Source organism: Xiphophorus maculatus, chromosome 5, assembly GCF_002775205.1.
Source record: "Xiphophorus maculatus strain JP 163 A chromosome 5, X_maculatus-5.0-male, whole genome shotgun sequence".
NCBI lineage: Eukaryota > Metazoa > Chordata > Actinopteri > Cyprinodontiformes > Poeciliidae > Xiphophorus > Xiphophorus maculatus.
In genome coordinates, this window is record NC_036447.1 from 15,430,336 (window position 1) to 15,457,964 (window position 27,629).

The window sequence follows — 27,629 nt, forward strand, 5'->3', positions numbered from 1 at the left end:
ATGTCATTTATTATATATATACTGTATATATACTGTATATTAATATGTTGTAACCGCAAACATCATTGAGTTTTTTGTGAGTTTGTGGAATAGACATAGTGCTTAATCGTGATTTGAAAAAATAAAAAAATGTACCTGACAGAAAGAAACAACAACTTCACATTTGGTATGCTTGTATTCAGCTTCTCTAATCTAATGATGGTTTTTAGAAAATGTCCAATTAGCAAAAAAGGAGTCAATCTGGGTGCTATTTGATCCAAGTACGAATAATTGTTCTGTGGCCTCAAAGGTTTACGACAGCATCATGAAGACTAAACACTTGCTGACTCATTGATTAAGTTGTGGGGAAGTTTAAAGCCACGTTATGACTTTTAATTAATGTTCCAAACAGCCATTAATGTTCAAGCCATCATCTGACACTGGAAAGAGTATGACACCTAACCTGACAGGCCAGGACAGTGTTATTAAGAAAAGTAGCCCAGAGGCCCATGATGGCACTTAAGGAATTCCAGAGATCCACATTTCATGTAGGGGAATCTGTTGTCAAGACAACCATTGCACTAATAGTTGAGATTGGCAATGAGGAAAGGATTGTTGAAAGAAAGCCATCAGAAGTTGTGTTTGCACTTAACCTAAAGTCATGAAGGAGACAAGGTGCTTTCTTTGGTACAATAAGACCAAAATGAAACCTTTATGGAAACTTGGGAGCAGCACAATAATGCAGTATGGATGTTTTTCTTCACCAGTCATCTATATTTCCTTCTAGAAAAATAGATGGGCATGAAGCAAGGCAATGCTGGAAGAAAACCCGTTAGTGGTTGCAAAATACCTGATATTGGGACAGAAGTCACTTCACAACAGAACAATATACTTTTATCTGTTAAAAAATGTGTAAAACCTTGTATAACTTTACTTCTGCTTTAGCATTATGCTGTACTTACTGCTTATTTATTTAATAAAAACCAAAATATATTTTCAAGAATCTGTTTTATGAGGCTTTGTGCAAACTGTCTAATTTCTTGAGTGAACAAAATCAACCACAATATTTCATGACAATATTTATTGCACTTTGATATATAACAATAATTAAAGCACATTGCTGTGAGTGGTAGAAAGACATTCATTGAACTTGTCCTGTGTTATATTTCCTCTGTATATTAAAGGTGTGTTAACAACTCATGTAATAAATATGTTACAGATGTGCACAGTAGGATGAGTACAAATGAAAAAACATACCTTATTAGGGAACTAATATGAAGACAATGCTTTGTGTCAACAAGCCACACACAGTTAGATAAACACGTCTATTATTCTGCTAGTGGGAGAAATGTCATTCATATATCACTCTAGTCTATTTTAAAGTGAATTAGAAACTTTATTGATTATATGTGTGATTAAAAAATCCTCATCTACTTGGCACATGTCTATCGTGTTCCAATAAGGCACCTTAATCTGTTCTGCATTAACAGAATTTCATAAAAGTGAATTCTGCATCTTAAATATCTTTTTTGGTAGATATCTTTGAAAGAAATCTTGTCAAATATCTTGTCTTTGTACTTTGGCAGGTAGAATAAATTTTTTTTAAAATAACATAATTATATAATCCCTACCTTAATGTATAAGCTTGAATTGGTGCACTGAATTTGTCGTGGATGTCAGATCTCGGATACAGGAATCACATATAACATTTAGTTTTATTTGAAAGGCACAAAGCCAGTGCAAGTATTATTATGTGTACTGATGCCATGATTAGCAATTCATTCAAACGTTAAAGGAACCTGCTCACTAACATAAATTGTACAATACTGTCAGAAATGCAAATTCATAGATTGTTTTTGCAACTTTGACTGTGTTTTGAAGAAAGATATTTTCTAAGTTGTAATTGTAAGTTCAGAAAGGGTTCCACTGCACTTTCCAACATGGGACTAAACAATTCTGAACACTGAATACAAATAACCACACCATTAATTCATATGTGATTGTAAAGCACTTTAAAAAAACAAAGTGCCACAAAAACAAATTAGATCTTTGACCATTCTTAGTCTGTAGCTACATCATAAACATATTTTTAAGTTAGTAGTGTGTGTATTTTTGTGCTTCTTTAGTGTCCACTTTTATTAGTTTTTACCTGTGTTAAAAAAGAACAAAACAGTCCCTAAGTCTTGTTTTGACTGTCAGCATATCTGATGTAAGCACAATTTTTCCAAAGATCTCAAAATGCAGCGATGACTCATCGTGGAAGAAAGATGAAACGGATTTATCTCCACATCAATTGCACAAACTGATAATAGTACAGAAAGGACATGTTTGACAATAAGCTGACATTTCTACTACTTAAACAGCTGCTATCATAGTTTCACTTGAAAACAATGAAAGACTCGGAATAAATTATACAATACAACTATTTTCTTCATGTAACCTTATCTAATATTTTTGGACTTGTAGAAGTTTGGCTTCAGTTTGTCGTGGGTTTTGAAACTTTGAAGGCTGCCTCCAGAAAGTAACAAACACCAGGGATGTCTTCTGGGAAGTTGGCCGGAAGCTCCTGTCTGCTCCTGGGAACAAAGGCAAACTCTGGGCGACCTCTCAGCGATCTGGGACGAAGAACATACAAATAAACCATGAGTCTAAAAACAATGTGGAAAATTATTTGACATAAGAGAATATACATTTCCCTCCTAAAAGTTAAGTATCTTGTCAAAAGCACTTAAAGCTTTTTTTTTCTTTTCATGTCTCTAGTAAAAATAAATGATACTACACACATAATTGTATATACAAAGGTAAAAGCAATTACTTCAGGGGTTGCTGTAAGGACTCCCTGTGATCATCATTGCTTGTAACGCGTGTTTACCTGTGCGTTGTAGGGCTGACGTTGATTTTTCTCGGCTGGCTGCATGACTCAAACTTGTTTGCCAATGTAACATTGTTCCCAAAAAGGCAGTAGCGGGGCATTTTCACTCCAACTACACCTGCCAACACTGACCCACTGTGGAGACCAATTCGCATCTGGAAGAGAAGAAAAGATAATTTTCTAATTACTGCTTGTATGAATTGGGCATTTGCACAGTGTCTCTAAGTAAGTATTGGCTTCAACCTACAGCTTTTTGGTTACTTTTCTTTACATTCTACAGTGAGTTTTTTTTTTTTTCGGTACATGAATAATAGCTGTTTTTTTATTTTGATGATGATGATGATGATGATGATGATGATGATGATGATGATGATGATGATGATGATGATGATGATGATGATGATGACGACGATGATGATGATGAAATAAATGAAATGGAGAGGACGTGAGAAGGCTGATGTTTAAATCCAGCCACAGATTTTGATTTTGTCGAGACAACACAAATTCATGTTTTCTTAAAAGTGTCTACATTGGAACCATTCCATAGTGGCTCTGGCTGTATGTTCAGAACCATTTTCCAGCTGGAAGATGAAATAATTACTGTCGAGAAATTCTCCCACCCAAGTTGTGGCTCTCTGCAGCTCTTCCAAATTTATCATGGGACTCTTAGGTCCCTCTCTGATTAAGCTTCTCTTTGCCTCCTCTGTCAGCTTGAGTGGATGTGATGTCCTGACAGGTATGTAGTTGTACCAAGATTTTTTGGAAATAAAAATAAATTATTTCACTGCAGTTGTACACTACTGTGTGTTGGTCTTTCACATAAAATCCCTGAAACAGGGCAAAATGTGCAAAGACTCTATTGGTATGAATACTATTGCAATGCATTGTATATGAAGAAGCACATTTTTATACTTTCATCGTAACCAACAGTTTGCAAAGTGATACTTAAGCAGATTAATTTGAAAATGTAGCAAGAGTAATTGCCAAATCTTAATAAAGGGAGGGTACATTTGATATAGATTAAAACATTTTTTATTTGTTTCATGAAACCGGATACAATTTGTTAGCTCGCAACGAACATGCTAAATATTTTGAGCAGCAGCTATGAAGGTAAACAGTTTCTTAAATCTCTGACCAACTCCACTTACTAACCACATGGACATCATGTCCTAGTTAAACTGAAAACGAAGCACAAAAGCTCTGGGGAGCTATACCAAAGATCAAACAGTATGTTTGAGGTCATGTTTAAGCAGAGGGATGAAGATGGAATCAGTCAAACATTTTTATAATTCTTTAATTCTCTTTTTTTTTTAGCTTAAGTTTAACTTTTGCATTCTCATTTCCATGTTTATTATTATAAAAAAATCACTCATCATCCTAGCTGTTTAAGGATGTTGGTATGTTAAGTGGACTTCAGAGAGAGTAATAGCAGCCACTAAAGAAATGTCAATGGTGACATTTAGTATAAATATGTAGCCTGGGAAGAAGTGAATGTGAGAACCCATGTTTAATTTTTAAAAGGTCTTGCCTCTCCCAGGCCAAACAAAGTTTGTTAATATAATATATATTGGTGGTATTTTCTAGGACCACACAAAGAAGTGATATTGATTCTTCTTGTCTGTGCATTTGGTTGCTGTGATTAGGTGTCTGACTGTGTTTAGACATACAACAGGCTACACTTGCAGACCTATTACAAAACCAAATCAAACTGAAATATGTGAACTTGCACGTATGATCAATCTCAGATTCTAGTATCTATTATTTCCAGCGAAGCTAATAGGAGCTAGTAGAAATCAATCTCAGGGTCATTTTATGTTTAAATCCCAGAAAAACATATACTTATTGACAATCACCCTAAAGCTCTTAGATATTCTGTCACACTGAAAAATGTAGAAATACAACATGCTTCATTTGCATTGTTAATAACTATGGCAAAGATGATTTTTTTTAACACAATTATTCATTAGCGTAGATTTTTTTTCCTAACTGAATAAAAGCACACAAATGGAATGCAGAATTCTTCTCCATTTTCCAGTGTGAAATTATGTTCCCCATAAAGACACATTTATTTTAAGGCTTTTAACATCATCTTTACCAGTGGAAGGTCCTGCATTTCATAGTTAACTATCGGGAAAACACTGAAAGTATAAATAACTAATTCAAGATACAATTTAATGTGTTTTTCCAAAACTGAAAGTCTTTCAGTAATGACAGAAAACCTTTCTACATCAGAGAAATCTCTTTCTGTTTAAAACTCTTCACATGAACACTTTCCAACTTTACTGCACTCTGCACAATTAGATCTAATGAGGTGTATTACCAAGATTGGTGCTTGACCCTTACCTGTATCGGTTCTCCTGTTGGCGTCATGACTTCGTCTGACAGCTCCATCATATTCAGAGCCATGAGTGCAATCTGGACTGCATGAGTCTCACTCTCCTTATGTAAGCCACCAGCCACACAATAGGCATCACCAATGGTCTCCACCTGAAGAGAGACGAAATGCTGTTACAGTAATTTTGGACTGCTCAGCTGAGACAGAACAAAGCCTCTCAGCAGGATTATGTGCTCTGCCCAAGTTGAAGTCAAAAGATTATTTGCACAATTATTATTGCTTGGTTAGTTTGATCTTTTTTCCCCCTTCAAGCTACTCAAGCTATTTCTAAAAACAATGTTGAAATGAAGACAACGTAGCTTAAACACAATGATTAATGTCAAGTGGCTTCTCATCAAAACCATACCTTCTTGTGTAAAAAAGAAAAGGTTGGAATACAGCCAAAAGCAAAACTTTTACAAATAACAGTACTTAATCCTTAGAAATGCTAAAAAGTCAAATGTTACTTTTATCTTTTCTTCCCGTCATTTGTATAAATCTGGTCTTTAGCTACCCGGCCCAGAATAGATAAAACTATTTTAGGGTTATATGCAGAGTGGAAACAGGGGACTTAAGCATCCTCAAACCATTGCATTTTACAAGACATTTGACAAATGTGCTTCTCTTTCTGTTTTGCTTGTCTGACACTTTGATTATATTATCCAACATTGCTCCAGGTTAGAAGCCGTCAGCAGACTTTACGGTTGTTATAACTAAACTAAGAGTTGACCTTTTAGTCAAAATAGATTTGATCTATTTTTTTCTTTTCTCCCAATTAAATGCTACCACTGATCGAACAAAAATAACCAGAGTAAACAAAAAAAAAGAAATGCTTTCAAATCAAAGCTGTTTAAACCAACCTGGCCTTTTGTGAATTAACAAATTGCATTCACTTGCTAAATCATGAAATGACTGATTAGCCACATTTTCTGTCCAATTTTGCAAGCCATGCTAAGGCCAAATTACTGGTATACTTTTAGAGACATGATATGCCTTAAATAGAACCTGTGTGACATCATGAAGTAGCCTAAAATATCTCAAAAGGCAGCAGTATGTCCTGATCAAAGATGTTGAGGAACAGTAGGAAAGCAAAGCTATTAACATTCATCAGTCTGGAAAGGGTAGTAAAGTCATTTCTAAGAGTATGGGGCTCCAATGAATCATAGTAAAAACCATGATCCCTAAATGGAAAAAACATGGAAAAGTGGGGAAGTTTCCCAGCAGTAACCAGCCTGCCAAAATTACTCTTAAGAGCCCATTGAGGAAGTCACAAAATAACACGGAGTATCTAAACTACTGCAGACTTGAACAGTGATTCAACAATACCAGAGAGACTGGGAAGCAGTGGCTGACTGCTGACCAAAATGAAAACAAAGGTTTGTCTCAAATTTATGCAGCAGGGAAATTATCCAAAGCACTCCAACACATCTCTAAATCACCTCTAAATATGCTGAAAAACAAAACAAATTAAACGTTATTGAGTGGAATATCCACTCTAAAATTTGGATGATATGTTCAAATATGTTGTGATATGTAATTGGTAAAAATGCTCCAATGTGGAGGAATTACACCAATTCTCAAAATTACTGCACAGAGATGGAAAAGATTCACTACTTGTTGCCAGTGCAGGTGGAACAGGAGCTTATAATGTTTAAGGGCCATGAATCTTTCAGAAAAGACAAGGTTGATTTGTATATAGTAATCATCACTTGAAAACTGCTTTTTGTATTTACTGGGGTTATCTGTGTTTGGAATTAATATTTGCAGAGTAATACAAAACATTAAAATGTTATAAAAAAGCAATAACAGGGACAATCAGCTGGCAAACACTTCCACTGTACCAGAGACAAGAGTTTTAAACAGACAAGTACAATTACAACAAGCACATTAATTTCTGAACATATTGTTTAAAGGTAAGTATAATAATTTTCAGACTGAAAAGTGAAGTTATTTGCTTATGTTTACATTCAATAGTATTTTCAAAATTGTTTGTAAAACTTGTAGAAAAATTAACAATTACTATGCTATTTTTAATTTGACATAAAAGTGTAAAATATGTATTTTTGCAGAGAGCTAGCACAGGCACCCATAAGGTTAATGGTACTGTGGTGTCTAATCACATTTCTCCTTACAGCTTTTTACCACACCTTACAAAACAAACATAAACATATTAGAGTTTTATCCACTGACAGACACCTAAACAGAATAAAGTACATCCTCTTACTTGAGCATACCTTATACACATCCAGCTCTCCACACTGATGGTCAAACCTGGTGTACAGCTCATTGAGCATGGTGATCACTTGCATCGGTGTACAGACTGCACAAACAGCCGTGAAGCCCACTATGTCAGAGAACAGCATTGTAACTTGATCAAACTTCTTGGCCTGAACTGTTTCACCCTGCCACAGCTGCTGTGCCACTTTTCCAGGGAAGATGCAGTAGAGGAGGTCCACCGTCTTCTTTTTCTCCTCCTCCAGGGCTTGGTGAGCGTGCTCCAGGGCCGCCTTGGCTTTCCCCAGCCTCTTCTTCAAACCGTCCTGGGCTTTGGCCTGCTCACCAACCAGGACCACGTCCCGAAGTGCGTTATGGATAGGAATGTCCGACAGATAAAGGCCACAGCCCGTTAGCTCCTCCAGCTTGTCTACACACGGTGAACCCAAGAACAAGATGGCATTTGACTCTGAGACGTAAATCATCTGACCTTTAAGGTCCATGAGCTAAGAGGAAAAAGAGAAAGATGATAAAGATTGACTAAGGAGGAACGTGGTTTACATTTTTGCAAGAGACACATGTAAAGATCAGCATGTAAGCAGCGTTCCCAGCAAAGCTCCCTGACTTCAAAGGATACAACTACACCCCAAAATGATTCATTTACCTTGTACATTAAGATTTTAAATGTTTTTCATTCAACCAATTGGTTTTATTATGGTGGGAAGTGAGACTGACATTTCTCAAAAGATAGTTAATAAATGTAAGTTGGGTTTTCGTGCTGAAAAGCAATCTGCATTTGTCTATATTTCATCCATAAAATGCAATGTTAAAAGTTGGAATTTTTTCCATTCCAAAGTAGGAATTGGAAAAAGTTGGAATTCCTACTTGGCATGACCCAAACAGATTTGAGTCGACATCAAGCTGTTAAAATTACTTCCAGTCACAAGACACTTGTTGGTAAAGTAAAAAATTAGCTTACATTTAAATCTTCAAGGGTTATGTGAATCATTTTCTGCTAAATTGTAGCTATGTAAGAAAAAAAAGTAAATTTTTCTCTTTTGGCCTCCATGTATTTAGATTATCTAACATACAATGTAAATACACTTAGCTTAACAACTGTGTGTAAATATAAACACAAGAGAAACTGAACACAAACATGACAAATTCTAAATTTATAAAACCACAGCTGTATATGGGTGTCTGTCATTCGAGCCGCAACTTTAGAGGGCTAAATCCTCGATTTATCGTCTAATTCAAAGAACCTTATCAGAGAGACTTTTTACTAACCGCATCGCAGCATTGCCAGGGGAGATGTCATTAATTCACTAACGAACCACTGTAGTCCAGACTGATTGTTTTGGCTCAGCAGCATGTAGATGAATTGATGTTATATTTGGTCCAGACATCAAAAGTGGACATTAATAGTGCCTTTCTGCTGGCTGAATTATACCTCTGCTTTTCATCCCAGACTAAGGTTACATTTGCTCTGATGAAGAATACACTGATGTACTCTTCTCCTTACAGCCTGCGATGACTTGCAAATTTGCAATTCTTTGTAGGGTGATTTTTCTTGCTTTTCGTGATTTTCATACAGATCAGAATTAAGATTTTTCCAGTTTAAGTTTGATTTTTTTCAAAAGTTTCTAAGCACATACCAGTGAAAAAGCATGTCAGCAAAATGACATCTATAAACTGTGTGCTATGTGGTAGAATTATAAAACTGAACTTGTTGATTCAGTTAATACAAAGGTATGTGTTAAGGTTTGTTATACTTCCTCATGGGATTTCCAGCATTATCTCCATTTCTTGGTGCCCCTGAAGTAAAAAGACTAAATATGTCCATGTTTTCCTGTATTAATCTAACATTGTGGCATTTGCTGCAGTTCTGCAAACAATGAGGCATTCAGATTTTATTCTTTCCCATCTTCCTCTTTCAGTTTTGTTTGTTACAATTCCAGTTGGTTTAAGAATTTTATTGCTGTGACTGTAGATTTAGGTTTTCATGAGCAAATGTAATCTAGAAAGCTATTTTCTGGCCTTTAACAACTGGCATGTCCTCTTGTCCTTCCCCTTTTGAAGAGAGGCTCAAAGAAAATGAACTTTATAATGAATTTCTTTTTCCTAGAGAACAACTACTATTATTTCTATTTGAGAACTGATGCTCTAATACACAGAGTTCATATGACAATGTCTTGAATTTTGCACAGACAGACTGAAAATTTTCACTTCTAAAAATATCTTTTGTTTTTGTTTTGAATGTCATTGCAAAGTTGCAAAACAATTATTTCAATCTAAGCATTTGTTATTTTTGATAAGCTCATGTGTGGGTGGTGAAGCAGAGCAGCGGGAGTGTTTTCAAATTGCAACATAATTCAGGTTAATTGTGTCACTTCCACTGACATCGCAGTCGTATTTTTACACCAGGGAGCTGCCGGTAACACAGTATTGACTCCAGATGAAAGACACTGCTGTGTCTGCTCACTCACCCACTCACAGATTTCCACCTGTTTTACACCACCATCACGTTTACTCGTTGATGCTTTTTTTTTTTTTTGCTTGTCAGTGTGACCGATTGCTGTGCACTCTTGCTGAAATAGCACCAGCATGGCTCTGCATTTGATGGGTAAAATGCTTTGACATTTGCTTCTGATCTCCTCTGGGGGTATAATGTTGATCTCCACCTCGGGACAAGTGTGCTCAAGTACAACATTAATAGGCTTGACTGCTTGTAAACAGCTCAATTTTTTTAACCCTATGTCTCTTTCCATTTAATATCAACATAATCATGAGAAGATTTTCAGCCTCATGAATCAAGAACATCCCTTTTTTTGAGCAGAGATGCATCTATCAGAATCTTGTGGCCAATTGCCAAGCTCTAGTTCTTGTAAAGCTTTGACCTGAAGATACTAAATTTATTGTGTTGTAGTTTCTCTTACAATGTTATAAGAACAGCCTTCAAAATATTCCCTTAAAGTCTGTACTCCTAGTAGTGGTTATTAATTATTTATAACAGGAGAAGCATCATGCCATTGTATGTGATTACACTTTTAAACTACTGTCTTTAGCATCTCAAACTATCAATTAGCACAGTTAGCAATGCTCAAATTATTGGAAGAGTGACCTCCAGGTATGCACGTTAGAAAATGTAGAGCATCAACAAAACCTTAACAAAAATGAATGAGTTTCAACATGAAAAAATACAATATACCTTTAAACAGCTTCTTACATCTCTTTGCTTTCTCTGAATTCATTTTAAACATCTCACCAATCCTGTAAATAGCTATTTTTGATACTTCTTAGTAATACCTTCCACACCAAGGAGTTTGATTGTTATCATCTAGTGCTTTCACTGATCAGAGAAGAAAGTGTGTTTTTAATTTTGGATGGGACTTCAACTAGTCAGGCCAAATCAAACTAATGCCACTTAACAGTTGGTTTCTAAGTGAAATCATTTAATTCATGTCTACATACCTTCCCTGTGTTGTCTGCAGTAGAAACTCCATGCTTGATCCGAATGATAAATTGTGCATTTAGCATGGTCAGAATACCCTGGAAGGTGCATTTGATCTGTGGAGAGACAATGGAGAAGTATTCTTGGAAGGTCGAAGACCGTCTCTGTCCATCCTTCCTAAACAGTCTCTTTCTGAGCCCATGTCCTATTTGGACCAGAACCATGTCTTGGTCAAGTATCAGGTGAAAAGGGAATATAGTGGAGAACAAGGAAGTAGGGAGGGTCCCCGCTGAGGTAGCCCGGAGTGGACTGGGGCTGAGAGTTTTAGCATCCTTTACTATAACTGTGTACAGGAGACTGGGCTGAGGGCTGGACTGCAGGATGGTGTCTTTAGCATTGGGGGGATCCTTCAAAACATCCACAGTAGTGTTATACAGCAGGCGTGCGGCAGCTTTGATGACACCAGGGAAAAAAAGCTCAGTGCAGGGGCGGGGGTTAAAGAAATAGACAGTAAGCAGGTCCGGATCCTTGTCTAAGCACAGCACCGATGGTTCGTTTACACAATCGTCTCTGTCCGGGTTGGGCGGCACGCTGCTCTGTTTCAACAAGACGTTGAAGCTGTTGAGGAAGTCGTGCAGAGCACCCCCCACCACTCTTAGAATGTGCTTGTCCTCCTCATAGCACATATTGAAGATCTCCTCGCCGAGAGCAATTTCCAAACCTTCCATTGGGATTGCTGTCAAACACATGAGGAGAAACAGATGAAGATATGACGCAACCAATCATTGTTGTGTGAGCCATCCTTTGTCAGGATTGTCAGTACCTGTTTTGGTCGAATAACTGTTCATCATCTCAAGCAAATGCTCCAGTTCATCACTGCAGTTCTGGTAGTGAGAACAGCAAGCGGCTGGACTGAAAAGCCCACAGATAACATATTTAGTCAGGTGTAGCTATGCTCAGGAAAGCATGTTTTTACTGGCAAGTAAACAGACTGGTGGCCATCATCAAAGTATATAAAGCTTTTAAAACAAAGGTTTTCCCTCATACTATATAGTTAACAGCTATCTTAAGTCCAAGATAAAATGTCATCTAGAGCATAAATTCAGATGTTTTCAGAATTCAAACAATCATGGTGTAGAACAGGGGTGTCAAACTAATTTTCATTTTGGGCCATATCAAGATCACAAATGTCTTCAGATGGCTGGTACTAGTGGAACATATTGATAAAACAACCCACTAACAAATCCTTAAAATATTAATTGATGGATGTCTCAGAATTCAAGGAGTACTTCTTGAAGTTAAATTATGTTGAACATTTTTACACGCTGATTTAATTTAACAGTGTACAGATAAAATTTGTGTTGATTTGAATAATAAAGTAATATTTAAGTACATAACTATTATCTTGAAAGTTCTATTTATACCCTCCTACTTCTTCTTATGTCTAGAAGGCTAAATAAACTTTAAATAATTTTAGGTGTTCTTCTTGTTTTGTCAACTGCTAACTGTGAAAGTATGAGTACAAAGAGAGCGCTCCATAATTAACCAGATAACACATGTTAGTAATACCTTTAGTTTTACTCAGAACTGTAAAGCTAAAATATTTTGAGAAGAATTAACTTGTTTCTTTTATCAGTCCAGTTTTTACTAAATATGTAAATAACAATAGACACATGCCATTTTATAACTGTAGTAATCAATGAGATGTTTTATTATTTAGCATAATTATTGTTTTTCTGTTTTACAAAAAAAAAAAACTAAATCAAATAATAGGTGTGAAAACACTGCGAATATACGAACTCTTGTTGTCGTTATGTTATCATTCAAGGTTATCAGATCATGAGAATCTCATACCATTTTGTGCTTACCACTCATACAATAAACACCCTTCCAGAATTTTTTTTAGCAAATGTTTTTCCAATTCAACTCCTCCAAATATTTACTATATCATGGCATCTAAGTAGCTGTGGTAACACAGCTTCAAATGTACCAAAACACCTCTGAAACAGCGTAGCAGGTAAGTCAGAGCTAAATGAATGTGAAGAAATAACACTTTCAGATCAATATCTAATTCTGATCCTAATGAGTGAATAGTGTGTGTGTGTGTGTGTGTGTGTGTGTGTGTGGGTGTGTGCGCGTGGGGGTGTAGGGGTGTGTGTGGGGGTGTGCGTGTATGTGTTTCATTTCCTTTAGGTGGAAAAAAGCCATTTCTTTTTTACTCCCAGTATCCATAGCAGCCCCAGTCTGCATCCCTCCTTATTGTTATTATGCTCATTAGTGCCAGTCTGTTAGTGAGACTGACAGGAGGAATTTGTGATGTGTTGGGAAACAGATGATCCAAATGAGCTGCAGCTTCTTACGTCGTGAGAGGTAAGAAGCTGTTGAGGTGGATTAGGCACAAAAAAAGATTTTTCAGATAGGAATGCATGTAGTGAATTCACTCTGCTTTGTTTTTCAAAAATACATATGGGAAAATAAAGACAAGTTACCTCCCAGAGTCCCTGCTGTGATCTGCTAGTGTCATCATTCTTTGGAGAGCAGTGTGCAGCCTTTGAAACTGTATCACAAAGTGTCCAGCAAGTTAAAGGTTATAAAACGGTACAGACTTGATATCAATTGATTTAATCATATCAGGATTACAGAATATCATTATTTATATAAACAGGTATGAGGGTTTCTGCTTTTTCTGCAGAAATGCGACAAATAATAAAAACATTTTAAAAATAAAGACATTTAAATTTTTTCCGTTTGGTTACATGAGACGCAAAATCATGCATGATTTCATTAAGTTACCTCTGGACATGCCAATTTTCGGATGCTGTCTCCAAGTGTGTGCAGGTTAACTTTGGCTCTGCTTGTTTTCTGTCGAGGTACAGCCTGGCTTATTTTTCCATGCACGTCCTTAGAAATAGGCGATAAATCCGCAGCGTCAAGTGAGCGCTCCTCAAAGTCTCCGAGCTCGTCGCTTTTGGCGCTGCCGGAGAACGGGCATTCTCCGGATATCTTCAGTTCTTTCAGTTTAGCGCAAAACATCTTCCCCTTTTGCAAGCGAACAATCTTCTAGATGCACTTGAGTATTATCTCATTTCAGAGGGGGGCAGATGTGACCGAGCTGCTGCGCTCTCTGTGAGCATCCCCATCATCTCTTGCTCTTCTGGATACCTTCGTACTCCGACTAGGTGCAAATTCAAATCATCATCACCAAAAGCACATCCCGAGAGCGCATACAATATTCATTGGGAAGCTGCATGGGCAGCTGATGGCAGGGAACCAGCGTTGCCAAAAGCCAATGAGCAAGTAATGAAAAAGAGCGGCAGGCCAATCCATGCGCAAAAGGGGCTGGTGTAGGCTATCTGAGGAACCTATCAGCCATGAGAAATTACTTCCAACTCACTGGTCGCATGCAAGATTTTTTTGTTCTCAACCCAGATGTACAATTGAACTGGAGGCTTTCAAACTGCTAATTATTAACGTAATTGTAGCAGTGTGTTCAGCTAGGTTCAGGATATTATTATTACTATTATTATTATTATTATTATTATTATTATTATTATTATTATTATTATTATTATTATTATTATTATTATTTATCAACTCAGTTATATTTTACTAAACTTATTCCCATTTTGTCACAGTGCAAAAACATTTAATGGGATATTTTAGGAAACTTTATGTTTCCTTGTATCACAACTGTATTGTGTAATACAAGGAAAGAATAAAAGGTTTCAAAAATCTTTACAAATCAATTCAATCCGTTTACTCATGAGTCACTCTTATTTCATTAGTCCACAGAATCATTCAAAAAATGTGTCTTCAGATATCACTCAGGTTATGTGTCTTGTTAAGTGGTTCGTTCTCCAGGTAGGTTGATAGAATTGTATAGAATTGGGAGATAATGAGTTCCTGGTAGTGGCACGCTTCATTCTTTTCAGTTCCTGACAGTTAATTTTCTGTTTTTCTCAAAACGGTTTTTGTTACCCTGTTGTTGTTGTTGTTGTTGTTATTATTATTATTATTATTATTATTATTATTATTATTATTATTATTACTACTGAAAAAGTTTGCAACAAAACTTTTGATTGTTCTGGGATCGCGCTCCACATCATTCGAGCAATTTCGGGTAATTCATCCTCCTGAAAGACCTTCAGTAATTTTTGACTTTTTAGATTTGGTTAAGTCTCTTTTTTGAATCCATCTGGCCTAAAGAAAAGAAGTAACCTAATAATTATGCATACTTTTCTATAGCGTGTTGAGGCCACCACCACCCCTCCCCTATAACACAGATAGACATCACCTTAAATCCATTAAACATTCAAATTTATCCAGCTTGGAGCTAAGGCCACCATAAAAATGATACGTTCAAAATATTAACTCATCTATAGCACACGGTGTAATTTGTTGAGCAGAAAATGAAAACATAATTTGTATTTTTGTGAGGTTTGTTAATCACCCTGTAGACAATCTGCCTTTGTGTAAAGGATATGAAATTCCCTAAAATGCTAATCTGTTGAACTGATCAGACCAGATAGATGAATGAATGAATGAATGAAAACATTGATCAATGAATGAATGAATGGCATAGCCTGGCCAAAGTTGTAGCAGGTGAATTATTTACAAAAAACAAATATTTCCAAAAATTCAACATTCATTCACTCAAAAGTTAATGGGGTGCAAAGAAACATGCCTGAACTTGGAGCAACCCACGCTGACATCCAGCACGCTGAGCGACAGTAACCTAGTTCTTTCCTTCTGACCTGCTAAATTCTTCTGTTTAAATATCCACAAGCTATTCCAATAAAATAACATCTAATGAAATATTCCATGTAATAAGTAAGACGAAACATTAAAACATAAACTTGTGCATGCTACTTTGTACCAGCAACAAGCACACTCTTAGTGTTGCCACAACCTTTTACAATAACATGTCACTGATTTACATATTTGTCCAGTAACTGAAATGAAAATTTGCTTCCTTGTCTTATCTTTTCACAGCAGAGCAGAAGGTCTGTATTGTAGATAATCATGACAAATATCTTCAGATTAATGCAGCTGTTGCTGTCTTCTTTGGGTCCTGGTGGGAGGCAGCTGCTACCTCTGTTCTTGCAGATGGGTCCCTGAGACTTGAGAACAAACTTTGAGATACACCTCAAGACAGACCCAGCAGGCCTTCAAGAGGAAAATGCAAATAAGAGGTTGATTTGCATCAAATTACCTGATGGAGTGCACTGCAGGGGATCTGGAGCGTGTCCTTCAAGCAGAGGAAGAGAGATGTGAAGCTGCAGGAACATTTAGGCATTAAAAATACTGTGCTTTGATCTCATTAATTTGTTGAAAATGGGTGATTTTGCTAAACGGACAAGCTTACTTAAAAAGGGGATAAGCAAGTGCTGAGTGAATAAATTGGATTCAGTCACTGGCTGTTTGTAGGTAAATTTGTTTGCCTGGAGACAGCAGGAAGCTGGGAGATTTCTTTAAATACCACATGGTTCTGTTCTGGTTTCATTTAATCAGATCAGAGATGTTTGCTTCCTAACCTCTTAAAACTATTCATGTCTACTTTTGCAAACTCCTGCAGGTTTCTGGGTAACTGAGAAATTACTTTGGTCCTAGACCTCCACCAGAGAGTCCTGGTCAGTGGAATTACGTACTGATGCTTGTCCTTTGGTTAGTCTCTTCTACAGCATGTCTGAATTGCATTCTGGTCATCAGCAATGATTTGGTTTTCAGTATGAACCAGGCTCTCATTCTCAGTTGATTCAGTCACATTTAAAATTGCATTGCTGTTCTGCTATGTTTTCAGGCTGGTAGAAAAATCCTTGATGTTGTAAACCTTTAATGCAGAAGAAATCTAGAAAAACTTTGTGTTACACTCTAAAGTAATAGTAAATCAAAAGTATGCACCTCCTCACACATTTCTTTTAGTTGTCACATTTAAATGTTTCAGACCCTGAAACACGTGTTTATTATCAAAGATTACCTCATTAAAGATAAAAAAGCCTTTTTAAAATGATGAAGGATGATGGACAATGAGCTATGCTTCTACTCACTCCTTTTTGATTGGCTATGGTGTCCCATAGTTATTGTGCATCCTTTAATTTTTATTTGCTGTTGTGAGATGTATCTTATTATGCAACATGTGGGAAGCTAGGTATTATTTGTGGGGCAAACACCTTTACATTGTTTGTCTATATTTTAATCGTAATGGATTCCACATTTAAAATGCTCTAAAAATCTGAACACTTGACTGTGGTAAAGAATTTACTCGGAATTAACATTCAAAAACTTCTGAGTTACTCAGATTGGTTTGTCTACTCCCAGTCCTGGGTCAACCAATGACCTGAGTTCATGTTTGACACACCTGTCAAGCATGGTGTGTCAAACTCCAGTTCTCAAGGGCCACTGTCCTGCAGTTTTTAGATGTGCCCCAGGTACAAATCACTGGAATTAAGTGGCTTAATTACCTCCTTCTTGTGTAGATAAGTTCTCCAGAACCTTGCTAATGACCTAAATATTTTTTCAGGTGTGGTGCAGCAGAGGAACATCTAAACGTTGCAGAGCAGTGGCCCTCCAGAACTGGAGTTTGACACCTGTGATTTAAAAGAATGCGGAGGGGCTGTTGGTCTGACCCAATTTACTGACTAAGGTTTTCAACCTACAACATGGGCTAATGTGACAAACATCTAACATTAAGTCAATCAAAAACAATAAAACAATATTTAAAACAATTTAAAACAATAACTTCACTTAGTAAACATGTAACACTTAGGTGAATTTTTTTTTCTCCATTTTTTTAACCCTGTAGACCTAACAGGATAGAATGAGAATTGTATCTCTAACAGTCATTGAGCAAGAAGCCAGGTGGTCAGAGACCCACAGCTATGAGTCTATGCATTATCTCATAGTGTTTTAGAAGAGTCCATTGGCAAACAAATTAACTTTAAAGACAAAATTCATCATTACTCAGGACGTACTCTATGTACATTCTGACTTTATGATCAGTTGGTAAAAGTATGAATGTAGAACTTTGTGGCTACAACTACCATCAACATAAATGAAACATGGTGTTATTATATTTAACGAGGGAATGAGGAGATCTATTGGCTTTCAAACCTGCGCAAAGCTTTGTCAACATAGTTCCACATAATCAGAGCTGTTTCTTATTGTTCTGGAACTGTTTTGACTAAAATCCTATTCTTCATAATGTAAGAGTTACTTTCAGGCCAGACGAGGCCAGTGTGCAATTCTGTTGCGTCTTCATGGTCACTGAAGTCTATTTTTGATCACTTAAATTTTCTAATCATTATGAAAACATTTCCTGAATAGTGTCTAATTGCCCAAATATTTATTGCTCTTGAGATAATATTAAACTCAAACAGATTGGTCTAATCAGTGACATGATAACATGTGGTTATGATGGTTGATATGCTGCTCAAAGACAGATTTATGGATCTGTACATTTGAGCAAAACAGCTAAAGGAGCACATTATGTAAGGTGCCTACATAACACCATGCATGTGCTTAGGAATGCCAAGAACACTTATAATAACCAAGCCTTTACAGCCAAAACAACAAACATTACAACTAGTAGAAATCATTTAAAAGTCAGATTTAATTTAAAAAACGAAAGAACAGCAAATAATGTCAAACTCCCAAATCCTTTTTTAAGTAGGGGGGGGAGGGCAGAGGGAGAAAAGATCTCACAAAAATGCTTTTTATGTAATTAAATGCAGAGATCTACAGAGAGTGTATATATTAACATACAATGAAATATAGAGACACTAATGTACCATAATTCAGGAAATAAATGAATAACTGAATAATTAAATGGAATCATTAATTCATGTAAATTGCAATTACAAAGTCATAAATCATGGAATATGATTTTTAAAAAGTGTACTTTCAAAAAGTATAGATTTTATCTTCATTTAAATATTGAATCCAATGTTTTATTGTACCATGGTGTGTAACACATCGTGAATGTGCTTCTGAGTCAGAGGTTGGAACTAACACTGCAATCAAACTAACTAAACTACAATAAATTACACTTAGGTATCTTTAGATTATCCAGACAAACAAGGAATTTATTTATTTCTCCATGTATTACATCAAATTTAAGAAGGCATTTACTTCATTTACTTCAGTATTATTTGGGGTGGAAAGCCTTTAATATTTAATACTGCTTTTTGTTTCTTTTTTTTACTTATCTCTCTGTACTTGCTAGTCATGTTTGAGAGTCTTTAAACGTTTGAACATCTTGTAAAAAATCATAATTTTGCTTCAAACATCCTCAAAGCAAAGCAATCATTCTTTCCCTTGGTCATACTTGAACCAGAAATACTTGTATATATATTAAATCTGTCTCATCCTTCCATTTGTCATACAAACTGAAGAAGGTTCAGCTTTGTTTATATACATATGATGAATGTGAGTTTGTTTTAGCACATGCTGTTGGTATGTTTAGTCCCTGCAAACACTCACTAAAACTGATTTGAACAGAGACTGTAAACCTCATCACAAATCAAAGCTCAGCATGCACAGTTCGCAGAAGCTGTTTGTTTAGGTAACAAATCATATCTTGGTAAGTTGGTTGATTTGTTATAATCTTTAAACTTGATGTAATGTTTTGTAACAAACCTCTGGCATCTTTATGGAACAGCTGGCAGTTGGTTGAACTTGATTTTATCCAGGTATATCAGCGAAAAAGGGGCTAAATACAAATGCCTATCCCATTTATTTATTCATTTATTGTTACATTTAAAATACCTTTAAAAATATTGCTCCTATACACAATGCAATTATTATTCTAAACATCAGCAATAACAGAACAGTGAGGCAATGGGAAGATAGCAGCTGACTTTAATGTGTTCAGTCTATTGTGGGATCAGTTCCAGCTCCTTTTTCCAGAAAATGGTACCAAACTAGTTTCTCCAAGAAATATTACTAAAACAAAATACTGCACCACTGACTTAAGACTGGCCTCTTTTTCGACTCAACTGGATTCATTTGAGAGGATAGCTAACATAACTAATAATTAGTTGTCAAATGCCTGACACTACATGAATTTGAGCATGTTCTCATTATTTATCACATATTACTATGCATTTTAAACTATTTATTATCCAAATTCAAGAGTTCTTAATTTATTTGAAGCAGAAACAAAACAAAAGAAAAGAAAAGCAATACACACAGCTCAAGAAGAGTTTCTTATTTTGATTTGAAGGAACAGTGGCACAACAAAATGAGAGCCACATTTGATACCAGATTCCAGTAAGCTGTCACAAAATATTCTCTTCTTCTTGTTTTACAGCACAAGATGTTATATTGCAATTTTAACACTCATCTAAAAATTTTTGTGATGCATTTACATTTTATATTGTACTATCCTTTATATTACTAGATAAGATAAATTAGGCTGTTTTTTATTTTTGTTATTATACCACTAATATTGTATAGATGTTCACATAATATATTGTTAGTATTATGTTGGTTTATGTTGTTTTACTTTATACGAAGAAGTAAATTGCAATGTGTGTAGGAAAACGAGTCAAACACTGCACGTCAATGACTACGCGATAGTTTGATGTCCTGGAAATATTTTTTTTTAAATAATGCCGTTATTATTTATAAAGGCAGGCCGCATTTTATTGCTCTTAAATCTATCACTTTCATTCCGAGGAGCATTGAATGCAACATCTATAGGAGGAGCCAAACTGAGCCAATAGAAAGATGCGTTCAAAGACACGTAGAGCAGTTCTGGGTTGTAGAAATATCAACTTCCTGTATTTGGATCTAAGGAGCTGAATATATATTTTTGCATTGTTAAAGTGACTTGAATCATGGTAAGTCTGATAAATTCGTCTTTGTAACCCTCTCTGTTTCTTTCTTTCCAGCTTCACTTTGTTTTTTCCTCCACCGTTTGCAGCGGGCAGAGACTCGTCAGCATTCAGTCTGTTGAAATTTGAGATACAACGTTTATTTGTAGTTAATCCTCCGATTGTCCTGTGTTTTCTCAGGTACTTGCTGACTCTGAGTCGGCAGTCATTCTTCGGCTCAGAGGGCCGCTGGACCTGAAGTGTCTGCTGGACAGCATAGATGGTTTGTTCACTGGCAGGTTTTCAAATGGTGTCTGGTGTGGTTGAATATATCTGACTGACTCTTTTTTTTTTTTTTTTTCTTCCAGTGGTGCCAATGCAAAAAACAATCTCCAGAACATTTGAGGCACTTCGTTTGCAGGTAAAATCTGAGTCCTGTGTCCTGGCAGTCTGCAACAGTCCTGTCCTCATTTGGCCAAACAAAAGCGTTTTTGAAGAAATAACTCCAGATGCACCATGCGAAGACATATTTCAGTTCATACAGTAAGTAATGAATTTAACTTTTTATTGTAAATGGAACAACTGCTCAAATCAGTTTGTTGGAGCTTTTTACTCCTGCTTGGCATATTTTTGGATTTATCACAAAATGTGAAAAAGTTAATCTTATATTAAAATGCTAATATTTAAGAACTGTCAACAACCCAGCATAGAACAAATTGTGTATTTTATTCATAGAACCAGCTGAAAGAAACTTTCATTTAATTTCTGTCGCAATGCAAGTTTAATTAAAGGGCAGGGGGCCTGAATGAGGTCATCAAACTGGTGCAAACTCAATTTAAAACACAATAGGGTGTTCATTTTTATTTGTTTGGCTGTATTTGAATCATTTTTTAATGTCTTTTAGAACAGATGACCAAGAGACAAGTGGAAAGAGATCAACAAAAAAGAAAAACAAAAAAGGTGTTTCAGCAGTAGGTATATCCTATACTTTACACCAGTGGTTCTCAAATGGGGGTACGCGTACCCCTGGGGGTACGTGGAGGTACTGCAGGGGGTACGTGAAGCTTTTCAAAATATCTTTAAAAAATCAGTAGCCTCCTCATAATAAGTCTTGGGAAAAATTATTTTGTAAAAAGTTCGATAAAATATAAATGTGTGTTCATACACTGAATTTTATATTCAGTATTTACAGGGTATTTACAGCACTGTACCTCTTTTTTATTCCAAAAATGTTTTGCCCGTGTCAGGGGGTACTTGACTAAAATTATATTTTTAAGGGGGTACATCACTGAAAAAAGTTTGAGAACCACTGCTTTACACTATATATTGTTATTTTTATTCCTATAAAAATAAACCCGCGAATACTATTTCTTCGCGGGGAAAGTCAGGTTGTGTCAGAAAGGGCATCCTGCATAAAACATTTGCCAAGTTCATGTGCATGCAGCTGTGGAGCTTGCAGAAAGGATAGCAAGTGTCATAGGACCAAAATCCTTAAGTATTAAATTTGTTGGAACATCAGCTATGATTTTTCCGTAGTATACACCGTGTTCCAAATTATTATGCAAATTGGATTTAAGTATCATAAAGATTTTAAAAAAATTGTTGTGCTATTAAATTTATAGATGGTATTGTGTGTCAGGGCTCTTTGTATCACTATAATTAATTTCAGAGAGCTGGGTTGATTAGTTTGTCTGGTGAGCTCAATTAAAGGTAATCTACTTAGGAAGGATGTTCCACGTTATAAAGCAGGCCACAGGTTTCAAGAAATACGGGAAAGAGAAAGGATCTTTCTGCTGATGAAAATCATCAGATAGTGTAGTGTTGCATGACAAGGCATGAAAACATTAGATATTTAACGAAAACTGAAGCGTTATCGTACTGTGAAGAGATTTGTGACTGATTCAGAACAAAGATGGGTTTCCACAGATAAAGGCATAATGAGGAAGATTTCTGTTAGACAAATTAATTGGATTAAGAGAGCAGCTGTTAAAATGCCCTTATAAAGCAGCAAACAGTTATTTGAAGCTGCTGGTGCCTCTGGAACCTCAAGGTGGAGGATCCTCCAGAGGCTTGCGGTGCATGAACCTACTATTCGGCCACCCCTAACCAGAGCTCACAAGCAGAAACGGTCGCAGTGGGCCCAGCCGTACATGAAGATTAATTTTCAAACAGACTTGTTCACTCATGTCTGCTGTGCAACCCTGGATGGTCAGATGGACGCAGTAGTGGAATGGTGCTGGATGGCCACCACTTCCCAACACGGCTGTGACATCAGCAAGGAGGTGGTGGAGTCATTTTTTGGGCCAAAATCATGGGGAGAGAATCATTGGTCGGAGGTCCTGAAGGTGTAAAAATGACCTCAGCAAAGTATATGGACTTTCTGACTGATCACTTTCTTTCATGGTTCAAAATGAAGAGCCTTACCTTCCGTACCAAAATCATCTTCATGCATGACAATGCACCATCTCATGTTGCAAGGAATACCACTGTTTCATTGGCTGCTATGGGCATAAAAGGGGAGAAACTCTTGGTGTGGTCACCATCCTCCTCTGACCTCAACCCTATTGAGAACCTTTGGAGTTTCCTCAAGCAGAAGATCTGAATGCAGTTCATATAAAAACAGCAGCTCTGGGAAGGTATTCTGACATCCTGCAAAGAAATTCAAGCAGAAACTTTCCACAAACTCAGAAGTTCAATGGATGTAAGAATTGTGCAGGTGATATGAAAGAAGGTCCTATGTTAACATGTAACTCAGTCTGTTAAGATGTTTTTGATTGAAATAGCTTTTGATTTTAGTTCATGTGACCACTTAATGCTGCACATTCAAAGAATGACCGTTTGCAGTTCTTTATAATCCATAAAATGTTTAGAAAATCTGCTGTGCATAATAATTTAGAACAGAGCATTTTGAGTTTTTTATTTTTGAAAAAAATATACTGTTCTCATGGGGAGCTTTGTTCAGTAAAATTTTATTTATACTGTAATAGTTCATGACTTGAAAATTATACTGACCATCATTTGCTTTGACCATTTTAGAAAATCTGAGAAAATATCACTTGCATAATAATTTGGAACACAGTGTAAAGTGCCTAGCAAGAGTATTCATGCCTCTTTTTAGATTAGGGATACCAGAGTAAACAAGGGCTGAATATAAACATTTGCCACAATTGTATAACTTCACTAGTTAAAAAAAATGATAAAAGACTGTAAATGTATGGTTTAAAAAAAAAAAAATTATCATCACTTAACCTAAAGCTAATTACCTCAGTCAGTTCTCTAACTTGTTAATTTAAAGATAACATAAAAATAGAAACCATGCTTTTTTAAAAATCATATCTGTGGACTGAGGTCCCCCTAGAAGAAAGCTTTTTACTCTGCCGTCTGGCAGCAGCAGATATTTTCCATACCAGCCAACTTTTTACACCTGATAATACTGGAAACTGGAATGTTAATTAAACTGCTTCCAAGGTGATTCATCTCATTGACACAGATTATTTACTTTACTGGATTAGCAGTCCATGTGTAAGGGAGGATGAACGTGTATCATCCATGTTTTATATTTGTTCATAGTAACACACACAACAAAAGCAGGATTTGCTTTCTGATAAACAGATATTTAAGTAATACATAGCTTAGTCCCTGACCAAATTCATGTGTTATGTGGACAATTAAAAAAAACATTCCATATTATTGCCTGGATAAAAGGAATCAGACTGTAGCTGCAGGTATTGAGTCCAAAGTTTTCCCACGTAAACTCTGGTTTTAACTAAATGTCAAGAAAAATCAATATTGGAGTGTCCAGAACATCATTAATACCAGTCAGTATTCCAATATTATAACCTCGTGTATTTACTTAGTAAAGTATCAGGTTGTGACTCAGTTCTATCAAATGTCCATTTGTAAATGACTTGTACCTTTGTTGGGGACAACAATTCCTGATCTGGACCTCCCTAGACGGTATCTGTATCACAGCTGAAGATCAGGTTTTCAAATGTTGCTTTGCTTACACAAAACACACTTATTTTATTCATGTAGATAGAACCAGAACTGCTGAATAATTAAAGTATGTTCTTTAGAGTGTCATAAACCTCTCCTTGATGATGGAGGCCACAAAGCCAGGTCCTGTCTCAGCTCCAATCCTCACTAGAACGGCCCATAAATCTCACCTTCTGTGTGCAACTCTTCCAATGGACTGTGCCATATGGAGCAGCTGCAGCGACACCATCAAAGAGTATGTCTTATCTTGAACACATTTGATTTCATGATCAAAATCTGTAAAACTGGTACATATATGGATTTGCCACTGATTCAACAATAGATGGTAATTGCTTTGACAAAAGCTTTATCTCACAATGAGGGATGTCTTCTTATTGGACCATGCAGCGGATGTGAACAACTGATGAAGGCATTGACTCGCCAGCTGTTTGAGATGGAGAAGGTGATTCTGCAGTGTATGAAGGGGACAACGCTGCTTGTCCCAGAGCCCCTTCATTTTCTCCTTCCAGAGCCAAATGGACTGGTGACGGTGGTATTGCCAAGCGGAGTACCGGATAAAGAACTGGAAGCACAGCGGCGGGTAATCACATTGATTTTTGCTCTTTTTTTTATTTGTTTTGTTTGTTTTTTTAATTATGTACCTTAAGATGTTTCAGTTAGAATCTTCACTGCCCTAAAAGCTAAAGTCTGATTGAATAGCAAATTATAACAATTGTTTCTCATTGTTTTTGCACAAAGCAGGAGTTGCATGGACAGTTTGAACTGCCAGATAACAGGCCTTTCTTCAGAAGAGCAAACACTTACCACTTCCCCAATGAGCCCTACAAAGATGGTTATCTCAGAAACCCTCACACAGTTCTCACACACCCCACCCTTGATAACGGGAAGGTAAATTTACAGCGTCTATAATATTTACTTATTTATTTTTTCTTGTAACTTTTACAATTTTGACACTGTAATAAATGAAAACTCAAACGAAGGTTAAATATTTTGTGCTTTGTCTTATCTTAAGGTATACCTGGTCCAGGGAATTTACAGCTACCACCACTATATGCAGGACCACATGGATGACAATGGCTGGGGCTGTGCCTATCGCTCCCTGCAGACCATCTGCTCCTGGTTCCAGCAGCAGGGTTATGTGGAGCGCGGCGTGCCCAGCCACAAAGAGATCCAGCAGGTAAAGCCCATTCATAGACGTGATTCCAGTTTAAGCAAAATATCATCATATATGCAATATTTCTATGAAGGGCTTTTTTTCCCAAGTGCATCATGTCAGAAGGTGAAAAATATTTCAGAAAAAGTGTAAAAGAAAACAATGCATGCCCTAGGTGACCGAAAATATCGTAAAGTGGTGTTACAAGTGGAACGCCAAAGTTTCAGAAAAAACATTTTTTAAATGTAGGACTCGAGGGCCTGGGGCGCCTGAAACTTTTAGGACGCCGGCCCTCAAGAGCTGGAGTTGAAGATCCCTGGTCCAAAGCTTGGATGTGACATACAGCAGCCTGAAGCTCTATCAAACCACCACCATACTTTATCTGGGGTCCTTGTTTTACAGGCTTTGGTGGAAGTTGGAGACAAGCAGGCATCCTTCGTGGGGTCCCGTCAGTGGATTGGATCCATTGAGGTTCAGGCTGTTTTAAACCATCTGCTTGGAGTCACGTCCAAAATCATGTTTGTGAGGTGAGGTGGCATTCCTTGACAACCCCCAAGGAATTTATTTTGTTGATGAATTTGACATAACTTTGTCATCTGTAGTCAAGGTTCTGAGTTGGCATCCAAGGGAAGAGAACTGGCTAATCACTTTATGACTGAAGGGACTCCTGTCATGATTGGTGAGCTGATATTCCAGCCTAAGATTAGCATGAACCTGTAAATACTGTTTCTTTTCAGACATCCTGAAATATATGACAATTATTATTGTTTTTTTTCCTGTTGAAAAAAGACACAATATTAAAGACATAATATGCTGTTAAAACTAGTTAGAAAACATAGCTAGTTAGAATTTACTAATGGTATCTTTTTTTGTTGTTGTTTTAAAGGTGGGGGAGTTTTGGCTCACACTATCTTGGGCATAGCTTGGAGTGAGACCACTGGTGAAATCCGCTATCTTATCCTAGATCCACATTACACTGGAGCAGAGGACCTTCCCGTTATCACAGAGAAGGTAGCAGCTACAGAAAGCCACCATTTCAGATATATCTGTGAACTGAATAACATTTCATATGCAAGTCGTGATCTTAACGTGAATGTTGACTTCCACAGGGCTGGTGTGGCTGGAAAGGACCAGACTTTTGGGATCAAACTGCATATTACAACCTCTGTTTGCCCCAGAGGCCGAGAGTGATTTGAGCAAATGGACAAATCAAATTTGAGATGTAACAGTATGGACTGTTTATTTAAATAATTTTGGCTGAGCTGGTAATCGCATAGCCAGAAAGAAATGTTAATATTTTGTCTATTCCAAAGAATTTCCTCATTCTTTAAAAATATTGTTTTGCTCACTTTAATTAAAAACTTTAGAAAAAAAAAGGATTTTCACTTTGCCTTGTTTGTATGTCTCATTGTCTCCAGTAAGTCGGAGGTATGATCCTGTTTGTCTACAAAAATTTCTCTCAATCCATCCCTATTTCTAAACTGGCATATAAAGGTTTTATGAGTAGTCAGGTTTATAGAACAGAGTGGCCCAGTACGATTGTCCTAGGACGTCAGTATCCCATGAGGGTATCACTTATGTGTTTAACTATGTAGTAAATAGTAAAACCATGACAAATTGTAATTTCAGGGGACGTGCCTTCAGATAATCCCCTGTCTTGTTAAAGGAGATGTTCTTGATGCTGTTAAGCAGAATAGATTCCCAAGCAAAAATAAACAAAAAAACCCACCTGTGTTTTGTATCCTACGTTAGTATTCATATTTGTCCAAAGTCTTTTA

The 27,629-nt window shown here is 36.6% G+C and overlaps 2 protein-coding genes across 2 annotated transcripts; one reads left to right on the forward strand and one right to left on the reverse strand.

Moving 5' to 3' along the window:
- Positions 1 to 1,045: 1,045 nt before the first annotated feature.
- gucy1a1 (guanylate cyclase 1 soluble subunit alpha 1) lies at positions 1,046 to 14,194 on the reverse strand. The gene is made up of 8 exons (XM_005807139.3): positions 13,684 to 14,194; positions 13,380 to 13,447; positions 11,714 to 11,802; positions 10,911 to 11,626; positions 7,460 to 7,945; positions 5,195 to 5,338; positions 2,852 to 3,006; positions 1,046 to 2,594 (listed from the first exon to the last, which is right to left on the reverse strand). The coding sequence occupies exons 1-8, from the start codon at positions 13,921 to 13,923 to the stop codon at positions 2,456 to 2,458; spliced, it is 2,037 nt and encodes a 678-aa protein (XP_005807196.2). The 5' UTR covers positions 13,924 to 14,194; the 3' UTR covers positions 1,046 to 2,455.
- Positions 14,195 to 20,637: 6,443 nt separating this feature from the next.
- Positions 20,638 to 27,217, forward strand: ufsp2 (UFM1 specific peptidase 2). Its single transcript, XM_023333202.1, has 12 exons — positions 20,638 to 20,729; positions 20,904 to 20,985; positions 21,071 to 21,245; positions 21,607 to 21,673; positions 24,779 to 24,933; positions 25,086 to 25,278; positions 25,440 to 25,586; positions 25,711 to 25,875; positions 26,254 to 26,378; positions 26,454 to 26,530; positions 26,738 to 26,862; positions 26,961 to 27,217. The coding sequence occupies exons 1-12, from the start codon at positions 20,727 to 20,729 to the stop codon at positions 27,045 to 27,047; spliced, it is 1,401 nt and encodes a 466-aa protein (XP_023188970.1). The 5' UTR covers positions 20,638 to 20,726; the 3' UTR covers positions 27,048 to 27,217.
- Positions 27,218 to 27,629: the final 412 nt, after the last annotated feature.

Coding starts and splice junctions, on each gene's coding strand:
- ufsp2 (XM_023333202.1), top strand. Junction 25,279..25,439: donor AACTGGAAGCACAGCGGCGG/GTAATCACATTG, acceptor TGCACAAAGCAG/GAGTTGCATGGACAGTTTGA. Junction 25,587..25,710: donor CCACCCTTGATAACGGGAAG/GTAAATTTACAG, acceptor TCTTATCTTAAG/GTATACCTGGTCCAGGGAAT.
- gucy1a1 (XM_005807139.3), bottom strand. CDS start 13,923: ATGTTTTGCGCTAAACTGAAAGAACTGAAGATATCCGGAGAATGCCCG. Junction 13,448..13,683: donor GAAAATTGGCATGTCCAGAG/GTAACTTAATGA, acceptor TTTGTGATACAG/TTTCAAAGGCTGCACACTGC. Junction 5,339..7,459: donor GAGAGCTGGATGTGTATAAG/GTATGCTCAAGT, acceptor GTCTCTCTTCAG/GTGGAGACCATTGGTGATGC.